The sequence below is a fragment of the Mus pahari genome, chromosome 3 (assembly GCF_900095145.1).
Source record: "Mus pahari chromosome 3, PAHARI_EIJ_v1.1, whole genome shotgun sequence".
NCBI lineage: Eukaryota > Metazoa > Chordata > Mammalia > Rodentia > Muridae > Mus > Mus pahari.
Genome location: NC_034592.1, coordinates 16,455,024 through 16,466,928, shown reverse-complemented (window position 1 = coordinate 16,466,928; position 11,905 = coordinate 16,455,024). Strand labels below are relative to the sequence as shown.

The 11,905-nt window shown below is 46.8% G+C and overlaps 1 protein-coding gene across 4 annotated transcripts in view; it reads right to left on the bottom strand.

The window, feature by feature from the left end:
• Positions 1-6,437: 6,437 nt before the first annotated feature.
• Positions 6,438-11,905, bottom strand: part of Setx (senataxin) — a 53,839-nt gene continuing 48,371 nt past the window's right edge. For 3 of the 4 annotated variants that reach the window (XM_029536034.1, XM_029536036.1, XM_029536035.1), the window contains 2 exons: positions 11,301-11,388; positions 6,438-9,578 (listed from right to left, as the gene is read on the bottom strand). In XM_029536034.1, coding sequence (XP_029391894.1) covers positions 8,853-9,578; positions 11,301-11,388 — 814 coding nt within the window. In that variant the 3' untranslated portion in view covers positions 6,438-8,852. The remainder of the gene's footprint in view (positions 9,579-11,300; positions 11,389-11,905) is intronic. The other variant, XM_021192424.2, reaches the window with a different exon arrangement.

Genomic DNA, 11,905 nt, shown 5'->3' with positions numbered 1-11,905 from the left:
AAATCCGCCTGCCTCTGCCTCCCGAGTGCTGGGATTAAAGGCGTGCGCCACCACGCCCAGCAGGACTAACTCTTCATATGCTTGTACATCATCTTTTAACTCTCCAGTCTTCTTTTCCTTATCCTAGCAATTCTATGGTCTCATGTCTGAAATTGACAACCTCTCTGTGAACGCAAACTCACCAGCCCAGCCTCCTTTTCCCTTAAGCCACACTCTCCTTCTAATATTGTTTTGTTCCATACACACATCTTCCTCCTACAAGATAAACGCATCTGTCTTTTTTTTTTTTAATAGATTCTTCCTTCTTTTCCTATCCACGCCTTTTCTTCTCTATCCTTGAAGCCCCCATGTTCATTCTGGCTAATTAATACAGCAGTCATTGGATCAGAGAATACATGAGTCTTCTCATATAATTCCAAGTTTAAGGCCAAGTCACATAATGAGTGGTTTTTACAAAGGGCCATGCAGGTTTTTATGGCCTCTGTGGTTATGTTGTCTAGGTTCTTTCCCATGGCCCTAAGGGCCAAGCAGAAGGAAGGCCTGTTGCTCATCCCCCACAGCCTCATGACCACCTCCATTCCTCATTTCTGAGAACCCATCTGTTTCATTTAGTATAGAGTGATTAGCTCTGAGTAATGGGGGAAGTACATTCTCCAGAAAGAGAGACAGAAACTCAAAGATGAGACAGCAGATTAGCTTCAGGGCAACAGCAACCATCAGCTTACTTGGGGGATCACAGCCTGGCAATGATATGCCAGGGGCAGGACCCCACCGTGTCCCCGCCCCTTCCACAATCATGCTGGACCTGGCACCTGGGCACTAAAGAGGCCCAGCCCTTCCACCTACCCTACTTCTTCCCAAAGTTAGGCTGCTGCCCAGTGTTCATGCCACCCAGGACCGGAAAGACTCTGCAGGTCCCTGCTCACAGTGCCCAAGGACCCCCTGGTCCTGGACTGCCCTCTCTGCAGCAGACAGCCAATCCCCCAGGGCTGGAACCCTTCTGCTTACTTCTTCATGGCAGGCCTGGAACCCATAGCCAACCTCCTTTCCAGCCCTGAGTTCAAGGATCACAGAGGTGAGGTTTGCTTCTTCTGTTTGCTCTCGTGCTCGTCTGGCGGACTGGGGCTGAGAACTAGGCAGGGGACATTACCAGGACTAATGGAGAGAAGGGTATAGATGGGACACTGGGGGACCAGGAAATGGAGGTCATAGGAACTCCTAGTGGCCTTTCTGAAAGGTACAAATCATCATGTGGCTGTCCTGGACCTCCCAAGGCCAGGGGAGCCCCCTGGCTGCTTGCATGCCTACATGCCTCTGCTGACCTCCCCGATCAGCAGCATTCCCTGCCCCCCAGCCCTTCAAGGTTTTGCTAGACCCAAAAATCCTCAAAGAGGTGTGGAGAGGCTGGAGAAAGGCTATGAGGGTGAGCAGGGTTGTCTCTAAAGGTTCCAGGCCCTGGCTGAGACCTAGAACCTGGAGGCAGTGAGCAGGACAGTCCAGGGACAGGTGACAGGACTTCTAGAGCAGGCCAGGTTGACATGCTGGAATTGAAGACTTGGGGGTAGCTTTGTCTGGGAAGTGCCTTTGGTTCCCAGAGGCTGGAGACCAGCTTCCAGGATCCCTGTGCGTCCAGGAGAGGAATGAGATCACAGATGGAGGCCCATGTCCATCATGCCAGACATGAGGTGCAGGCCTTTAATCCCAGCACTTAGTGAGTTCGAGGCCAGCCTGGTCTACACAGTGAGTTCTAGGACAGCTAGGGCTATGTAGTGAGACCATGTCTTAAATAAAATCCCCCATCATGCTATGAGGTCATGCTGAGCAATCAGAACCACGTTTGGATTAATGTCTTGGGGCTGTTCCGGGGGGGAGTAGCCTGAGTCCCTCTCACTGACCTATGATCTAGAAGGGATGCAGGCTCTGCTGGGCATGTAGGAGAAACAACACACCACGTGGCAAGGAGACTAGAAGGAAGACGGGGGAGGGAGAGGGGGGGAATTATACCCCTAGGGCCTTTCCCACTGTACCTCCCCTTCCCCCACCTGACACCCAATTCTACTCACTCCTCCCCGACCTCAGATCTATGAAAGCTCCAGCAGGAAAACAGGGAAGTTTGGAGTGCCTAGGACTAGATCTTAGCTTGTAAACATTCTTCTCTAGGAAGAGGGGGCTCCAGAGAGTAAAAGTAGACTCCACAGCAGGGCAGACCAGAGGCCAGCTGCTGGGGCCCTGGACCGGCAAGGTCGGATGAGTCTCTAATGGAACACGGACAGTCACGAACTCTTACCCAATATGGGTTAGTTTTCTAAGACTGTACAGCAACCCTCAGAAATTATCATTAGGGCATGGAAAGAACGATGGGAGGGTGGGTGCTGGCACAGTCCAGGGGGACAGAACGATGTTTCCACACTGCATGGCCTGAGAAGCAACCAGCATTGACAATCACTAGCTGAATACATCAAAAGAGCTGAAGAGAGGAGGACAGGGTCCTAACCCGCAGGCATCGCAAGGGACGAATGTGCCTGCCACCCTGACATGGTCACTGCACACCATGTACCTGTGCTGCTGAAAGGTCATACAGACGCCATAAAGGAGTCCAGTCCCTGCGAGTCACTAAGGGTCAGGAGGTGGCTCAGCGGGGAAGGCTGCTGCTAAGCCTGACTGCCTCAGTTCAATCTCAGGAGCCACACAGAAGAACAGAAACAACAACTGCAAATGTCCTCTGACCTCTGCAAGCAGCAAGCAGTGGTATGTGTGCATGCACACACAAAACACATAAAAGTGCAATCGAAGGGCTAGAGAAGTGGTTCTATGGTTACAAGCACTTGTTGCTCTTGTAAAGAACCTGGGTTTGATTCCCAGCACCCACATGGCAGCTCACAACCACTTGGAACTCCCAACTCCAAGGGATTCAAGGGCTCTATGAGCAGACATACATGTGGACAGACCCACTGCCCCCACCCCCATACGCACATCATTTTGAAAAACAAAAGATTTGAATTTCTAAATGAAAAATGGTTTTTCAGCTTGTAGATGGATATATTAAATGACGTTAAGGGCAAATCCTTTGCCACGCGCTGGTGGTGCTCCCCTTTATCCCAGCACGCAGAAGGCAGGGGCAGGCGGATCTACAGAGGCCCAGCCTGGCCAACAGAGGGAAGTCTAGGGCTACAGAGAAACTTGTCTCCAAAAACTGGCAAGAGGAGGAGGAGGGAGGAGGAGGAGGAGGAGGAGGAGAGGAAGAGGAGAAGAGGACAAGGAAGAGGAGAAGAGGACGAGGAAGAGGAGAAGTAAATCCCTCTATATAACCAAAGATGTGTATAAAAAGGCACAAAGCACAGAGCAATGCAGAACACAGGAAATGGACATAATGTATGATTCACACCAGAAACACGCTGTTGCTAAAAGCCAAAAGGACAAAGAGCACAGGAGAAAATGAGCAGAGAATGTGAGTCCCCCCCCCCCAGAAGAGGGGCGTGTACACTCTCAGCAGAAGCCTAGCCCTGCAGGCCTTGGGAGGGGAGTAGGGAGGGACAGAGCATCCTCCGCTGCAGCCCTTGGCCTTCACAAGGCCTGTGGAACTGCATCCTCTAGACCATGGGCACTGAAATCCTCTCTCCACCCAAACTCCTTACTGCAGAGTGTCTTTCATGGCCACCAGTATAGACAAACCAAACATCTGGTTGGTGAGATGGATCAGTGAAAAGGTACTTGATGCCAAGCCTACACACACACACACACACACACACACACACACAGTTTTAAAGAGAGACTGGTTAGATAACTGGTGTGAGCAGCAGTTAGGGCCCCTGCATGAGGTCCCTGCATCCTTGACTGACAGCTTTCAAACTGCCTGTAACTCCAGCTCCAAGGATATCTTTATCTGATGCCACTAAACTCTACAAACACCTGCATATTGTCTCTCAGATGCACACGGATACACACAATTTAAAAGTTTAAGTCTTAATAAAGGCAATGACCTTTACCACTGAAAAGTACAGAGTCAGTTAGCCAGGTGTCTTGGGGATGCCTCCAGCGCTCAGAAGGCAGAAGCAGGTGGATCTCTGAGGTCAGCCTGACCTACATACAGAGAAAATTCTAGCCATATAGGGAGACCCTGTCTTTAGAAGGGGAGGAAAATCTCCAGAGGATTGGTGGAGTGCTGGCCTAGCACGTGCCAGGTCCTGGGTTCAATCCCCAGCACTGGAGTTAAAAAAAAAAAAGAGTGAATGACTATGCAGATCAAGTGCACACAGCTTCGGAAGTCTGAGAAACCTGCCTCCATGGTTTTATACATATGTCCAGGCCCAGAGTGTCCAAACCAAGAGCAAACCGTCAGGAAAAATCAAAGGTTTTGAAATGACGTGGGCTCCTTATAACTAGTGGACTCTGGTGGGAGGATCGGTTGGGCCACTTTAGTTTCCTCCTGTGGCCCTGCTGCACTGACTGCCCTAGGGAACCTCCCATCTTAACAGAAACTGGTGTCCCATTGACTTTTCTTGGAGGGCTATATCCAGAACCTCAGAGGTGATCCCTATGGGAGCCTTATTCCTGCTGACTCCATGGGAGCTAGACACCAAGACTGTTACAGAAACACCCGAGAGCTCGATCTTCGAAAGCTGCACCCAAAAACATCAGAAAATGGGGGGAGAGCACAGAAGCAATACTTTTTTTTAAAAGGTCCCTTGCTGCCTTCCAGGCTGAAGGCTCCCACTCGTAGCAGAAAAGGGTAGCCATGTTCCAGGCCTCCGTGGCTTCAGATGCCATTGGAGAACTCCACTCACATCCCACAGCAGAAGCGGGTGATAACTCAGGTCCCTTGTGTGCAAAAACTGCCTCTGCCGTGCTCGAAACACTGTAAATTCTCTTAAGGTCAAGCTAAATCTTATGTTGCTCCCTGAATTATTTATTCCTCGATGAATAGTGAAACCCAGGGAGTGGAACGACTGTGTGCAGTTGTGGATTGGTACAGAGAGGGGTGCCTGGTCACTTCAATCACTGACAGCTACTGACAAATTCTAAATGAAGTGGCCATGACATAGCACCCATCCCATTGGGCAAATTTATCATCACCCCCCACTTCCCTGTGATCTCCCAGTGCACCCTGGGTACAAGATGCGGAAAACAGATTAAGTGCCCTTTAAGTGACATTATTCTGTAAGCTACTGTGTGTGTTCTGAGTATCTATGGCCACTGGCAATGACCTGACTTGGATGTACCGTGCCTCCTCTCTGGCATTTCCAGGAGTGCCCGTCTCAAGATACTGCTCATGTGTGGCCTCCACCTCCCGGCCCCAGCCTAATGAACTTACTGTAATCTACAGGATGTCCACGTGGCAATGGGGACACTCATAACCTTACCCAAATTCCAAAGTGCCACACCACCTCCAGTAAGGAGCTGTGTGCCAAGTTCCACAGGCTGAGGCGTTTGACCTCAAAAAGGGGAGGCCTCCTGGAACTGGTTGTGGAACTCTTTCACAAGAGAAAAATTACTAAGCCACAGTTCTCTTGGCTACTTAACTGTTTTGTTTTCTATTCCTTTTCCTATATACAAGATGTTCCTGAAACCCTAGGCCAAGATCTTTAGTGAGTATTATGGCTACAAAACCATCCCTTGAAATGGAATCACTAAACATGACCTCATCTCTGGGAAAACAAGCGCTTTACTTTACAAATCATGTATAAGATAGTATTGATAAATATAAACCTTCCCAACAATAATATTTTATATGGCTGCATATGTGTCATTGGAAGTAGGTTTTGGTATCTTGTTTAAGAAAGCCTTAATTAGAAAGAACTAAAATAGTTTAAATTTATGTTTTGAAGAGTTACAAAAGAACAGGAACTAGAGATTAAATAGTAACTGATCAGCTGGGTGTGGTGGCTCACGCCTTTAATCCCAGCACTCGGGAGGCAGAGACAGGCAGATTTCTGAGTTCAAGGCCAGCCTGGTCTACAGAGTGAGTTCCAGGACAGCCAGGGCTACACAGAGAAACCCTGTCTCGAAAAACCAAAAAAAAAAAAAAAAGTAACTGATCATAAAAATTCATTAACTTGTTCTGGGGAATTTGCCACTAGTCTTAGGTGATTTTTGTATTTTGATGTACTAAATAATCATAACAATATTCGTTCTACCTGTATGTTTTTCTGAAAATACCTTTTTTCTGAAGTTGTAAGACTTGGATGATTTCATATTTTGATGTACCGAATGATTATCATTATGTCTGTTCTATTTCACTGCTTCACTGAACACACCCTTGATTGAGAGCTGCAAAACACACTCAGATTCAAACTGCCTCTGTGTTTGTTTCTGTTGGTCACCACCAAATCCTTACCCACCTGACCTCGAGAACCCACATCCCAGGGACCCCGACACCCAGCCAGGGTGGTCCATGGCACCAAAGGACCCCAAGGATGAGGAGCGTGGGACTGGGCAAGGAGGGGAGTGAAGACAAGGAGCTGGCAGAGGGGAGGGTCTTCCAGCCTTAACCTAGCAGCGCGGACTTCTAATCCAGGCCAGTTTTCTTGTTTGTTTTTATTTCTGCCATTTTCTCTTAAATTTTAGGTTTTAACAAAGATAACAGGTTTACTATTTGCCAAAATCCAGTTATGAATCCAGAGCATATAAAACACAAAGCTACAGAAAGATTCCCAAAATGCGCAAGTAATTTTTTAGAAAATAGTTTAGCACACTCTTGTTATAAAACACATTTACAGGAGGTTATTCACATGTTTTTGTTCAAATTTACTCCTGATAATTCATGAAAACATAACTGGACAAACTATGGTAAATCAAGAGAGAAGCAAAGTAAGACAGGTATAATATATTCACCTTGAAATGACATTTGAAAGTAGTCAGGGCATATGTTCTTCTAACCACAGCAAGGACAAAGTGACCTTTTCATCTTGTCAGGGTTAACCATTTCTGACAGCACTGTCAGGAAAGGCCACTTGACACAGCAAACACTTTCTGCAAATACCTTTACCAACTGGAATAAATAAGGTTTCAGATCTGTTATGCAATTACATTCTGCTGAGAGACAGTTCTAAGGCAAGGTCTGCTTGCTGAGAAGGAAGACCCCTGGCTAGAGTCTAACCCCAGCAGCCCTTACACTCACAAAACAAGCAGGCTGCAATACAGACTCCGTGAGTCATGAGATGATCACACAATGTCCTACAACATACTCATCGGACAGCAGCCAACTATATGTTTTGGAAAATCTTTTTACAAACGTCCTGGCTATTGCTGTTGTTATTCCCCTCTCAGAAGCATACTTTTGGCTAAACTGAGCACTTCTCACAGATACTAGGAAAGAAAATTTCAAGTGACAGCGAGGTTTCCTGCCAACGTCGTATGCAGGAGCTTACTGAACCCCTCGCCTAGCCAGAACAGAATTCTTTCCCACTTAGCTGGGGACATCCAGGAGGCTGAAGTGCTCTGTGAAGGTGCCTACTCCCCAGCTTTACAAAACGTTCAGCAGATATTAGGGTTCATGCCTGGGGACTAAAAGAGATCAGGAAACTCAAGTGTTGAAACTTGGCAAAATGCAGTTTTTTTCAAAGCTCTTAACAAACAAAACCTGCTTTAGTAGAATTTCCAACACAAAACCCTTGTGTAAGAACAGATGGCAAAAACCCCTCCTAACAGCAAACACCAAGTTTTAGGGCTCTTAGTGTCCCTAAGTGTCCCTTAGTGTCTTCCTGTCCCAAGGCAGCTAATGGGCTGTGCACACAGTAGTTACCAGAGACCTCACACTCACATGCCCTTCTACGTAGAGACTGGTTAAGCAACCCTCCCTCCCTCGTCCTGACTTCCAGGCCCCTTGGTTTTCCTCTCACAACCACACAGGTCTGATGGAGTCTGGTGCCTGCAGTGACGCAACACAGGCTGCACTTTCCTCTACCTACTGGATGGTCCTGCAGCCCAGACGGCTGCTCTTCTCACAGGGTTTCTCTCCTGCCTGAGATATGCTATCTGCTCTGTCCCTGTGCAGCTCCCATGGGATCCCTTGAAATGCATCCTTTTTAATTTTCCTGGCAATTCTCAAGCCTTCACAAGCATCCTAAATGGACTCTTCAAGGCCAGGCCAACCAAGCCAGCACAAATTTGCTAAGCATGTCTACAATTCCCCAGTTACACCAACCTCACAAAACATTGGAAGCATGAATGACCATTCAAGAATTGTTCTTCTGTTTTGAGAAGGGAAAGATATTTAGCCAGAAAACTAAGTCATACACCAGTATAGGTAAATGAACTTGTCAGTGATGCCCTGTGCCAAACTGCCTTGTCTTAAAGTGCACTTATGAGCACAACAACTCCCAACATGCTGCTTTCTAAAGGCCCAGGAAACCCCAGCTCAAGACACTAGCTGCTGGTTCAAACTTGGCTAACTCCCAGTAATGAGGCTGTTATACTTGTCTACCACACAATGGTTGAAAGGATCTGTCCTCCTCTCTCTCTTTAAATAAGTTTGTTCTGTTGGAAAATGACCAGTGCTTTAGGCTGAGGCAGGAAATGTGGTTTACACTGTAAAAGGATTTTCCATTTGCTATACAGATTCACAGTTTAACCTTTTACAGTACTCACTCTGATCTAACCTTTTCTACACAACACAAGCTCCCAATGTTTTGAATTTCTGACCTCAAGAACAAGATTACAGGCATACAAATGCCCTCTCCAAGTGTATACAACTGGCAAAAAGTACTGAAAACAAGTCCAACAAACAGGCCAAGAATTAGAAGTTACTTCCATCTTCTAACAGACACTCTTCAAGGGAAACAAAAACAAAACCCAGCTTATCTGTAGGGTGCCACTAGTTGGCCTGTGGACAACAGTCTCTTCACCAGGTGCTACTACAGAAATCGTCTCTTCTTGGCACTGCTGTCATCCAGCCTCTTCCTGTCCCAGTCAGTGCTTCTCAGCACATGATGAGTCACAGAGCCATGCCTCCCCTGCTCTCCACTGAAGGCCCTGGGCTCTCTTCTGTGGCTGAGCCCAGCATCTGGGTCACTGTATTTCCTCTTACTTGTGGAGGCGGCAGCAGCAGGGTGAGCAGGTGGTGGCTCAGCCTGCATAGGTGACCTGTGGCTGCCCAGAGGAGCAACGACGGCAGTGGATGGTGGCACAACAAAACCTAGGTCCTGGAAAACCACGGGGAAGCCAGGCTCTCCCAAGAGATGAACTACCCCGGGGAGCTGAGGGCTAACGGGCTGTGGATCCTTCAGGAATATTCCCTTGGCTTCAGCATCCAATCTCCTGAGTAGTCGTGGATCTCGAAGTCGGTCCTGAAGAAGTGGCCTTTCAGGTTCCTTTGAAGTGACAGTATCAGAGGGTGTGTGATACAAAGAAGCAGCAAAAGATGTTGTGGCAAGTCCACTGTCCAGCCTGTTGCTGGGCAATCCACCCTGAGGTCTGGGTGCCTCCGGGGCAGTGGCTGGGGGATGGGTCAGACTCCTCTGTAGCACAGGCTTCAGTTTCAGAATCTTCATTGCGTCATGTCTATAGTTTGGGTCACAGGTCTTAATAATGGCCCCGCGCTTCTGAGCATCCTGAATCAGTTCATACCAATGTTGGTTTTCCTGAAACAAAGAGGAGGGGGGAAAAAAAAAAATCACACCCTACAGAAACACTGGAAAAGCATGTGGGCCTAACTTCCATTTGTGAAGGAATAAATATAGTCTGATAAATCAAACTCTCAAAAATTCACCACTCATAAGACAAGAAGGACGGACCAGCCTTAAGGAGGCATTATCAAAAGCCAGGGCTGGTGACAGCTGTAAGGAAACTTTACTCACATCCCTGCCATCCTTGCAACACAGATGTCCTCCTTCAGATCTAGCTCTGCCGGGCTATTTAAATTTATGTTACTTAAAATTAAATAAAATTAAAACTACAGTCCTTCTGCTGCATCAACCCCACAAGTGCACAACGACTCCATTTCTCTAGCGGCTACTGCAGTAAGCATCCTGCTGACCTACAGAGGGCATGGCTGACATTTTAACAGTTAAGACTTGGTTTCAGAAGGCAAATTCCTGACCACACCTGACTGCTCTTGAAGAAAACCCACAGCATTTATTAGCTTCCCAAACCCCACAGGACTACCTACTGAGGGAAGATTAGAAGAGCTCTTAACCCTGAGCAGTCCTCCAGCCCCTGAATCTTTCTATTATTTTACTCTTCGCTTGCTTAAATTGCATGCATGATGCTGGGGATGGACTCAGGGCCTTATACCTGCCAGGCAGGTGTTATATACCTCTGAGCTGTCCCCAGCCCCATCAGTAAGGGTTTATAATTTATTTCTGTGTTCTATGTGTTTATGTCAGTGAGCAAGACCTTTCAGAGACCTGGAGCTTGAGTTACAGGCAGTCATGAGCCAGCTAACATGGGTGCTGAGACCCAAACTCCTGTCCTCTAGAAAAGCAGCAAATGTTTTTAACCACTGAGCCATGTCTCCAGCCCCCATGACTATCTTAAAATGTCAATGTTTATGTTAGAAACAATCTTTTAGCAATATTTATGATAAAATTTCATTTTTCCTTATCAACTTAAAAAGAGACATCAAACAAGCTTTTACAGCTTCTTTTAAAGGGTACATAAACAACACTAGCTAAAAACCGCAATGTAGGTAAGAGATGGGAAGGAGATGCATTTGAATGTTCTTGCCTGCTATTAACAAAACAGGGAAGAAAAACAAGCAGAATTGGCTTCTCTCCTCAGAGGACCACTTTTTAAAACACCAAAAAGTTATTGGGTTGGCAAGAGAGCTCAGATTATTAAAAGATAAAGTTCACAGCAAAAACTTGGGAGAGCACCAGTCCACTGTAACCCCAGCCGAGCTGAGCAACAAGCACACGCCCCCTGCTCCTGCCGCTGGCATCACTCAGAGCATCCCCCACTAACAATACACAACACTATGCTTCATTCCAGGAACCTCTGCACAGAACAGCTCTGGGGCAGACCTCTCCTCGCAACCCACGTGCCCTAAGAAGGCAGTTCCCCACGTCTCTGCACTCTCTGAAGCCGTTCATATGGCCACACCATTGTTTGCTAAACTCTGTCCTGGCACTTTCTATGTAGATCTCACACCCTCTTTGGTCTTATCACTGATACACACCAGGGTTCGGACAAGTCACTTTGAAATCCTAGTGTATACACCTGAGCTTTGAGCTAAGAAAGAACAGTTTGTACATACACAAAAGCTCACAGTCAAGTTGATGAAGTTTTGATGGAAAAAAAAAATCCGTAATAGGCAACAACAGATAATTTTAAAACTCCCTGTAGTCCCCACAGAATGTACCTACCATCAGAGTCCTCAAATGTCCAAGGATAAAGAGGCTATACTTGGCTCGTGTAATGGTGACATTCAATCTCTGCAAACTTGCCAGGAATCTATGCAACAACAAGAAAGTTACTTCCATGAGCTCCCAGGGTATGCCTGTCTCTGGCCCAGGTGCCCAGATTATAAGACGAGAACCATCATGCATGGCTTTTACATGGGGACTGGACAGTCACACTCAAGTCCTTATGCTTCTATGGTAAGCACTTTACTAAACCAGGCCATCTTAATGGCCAAGCTAGTTCGTAGGTTTAAACCAGTGGTTCTCAACCTTTCTAATGCTGTGACCTTTTTATTCAGTTCTTAATGTTGTGGTGACCCTCAAACATAAAATTATTTTTTTTAATATTTATTTATTTATTTTGTAAGTGCACTGTAGCTGTCTTCAGACACTCCAGAAGAGGGCATCAGATTTCGTTACGGATGGTTGTGAGCCACCATATGGTTGCTGGGATTTGAACTCAGGACCTTTGGAAGAGCAGTCAGCGCTCTTACCCTCTGAGCCATCTCACCAGCCACCCATAAAATTTTTTTTTTCCCTAAAAATTTATTTATTTATTTATTATATGT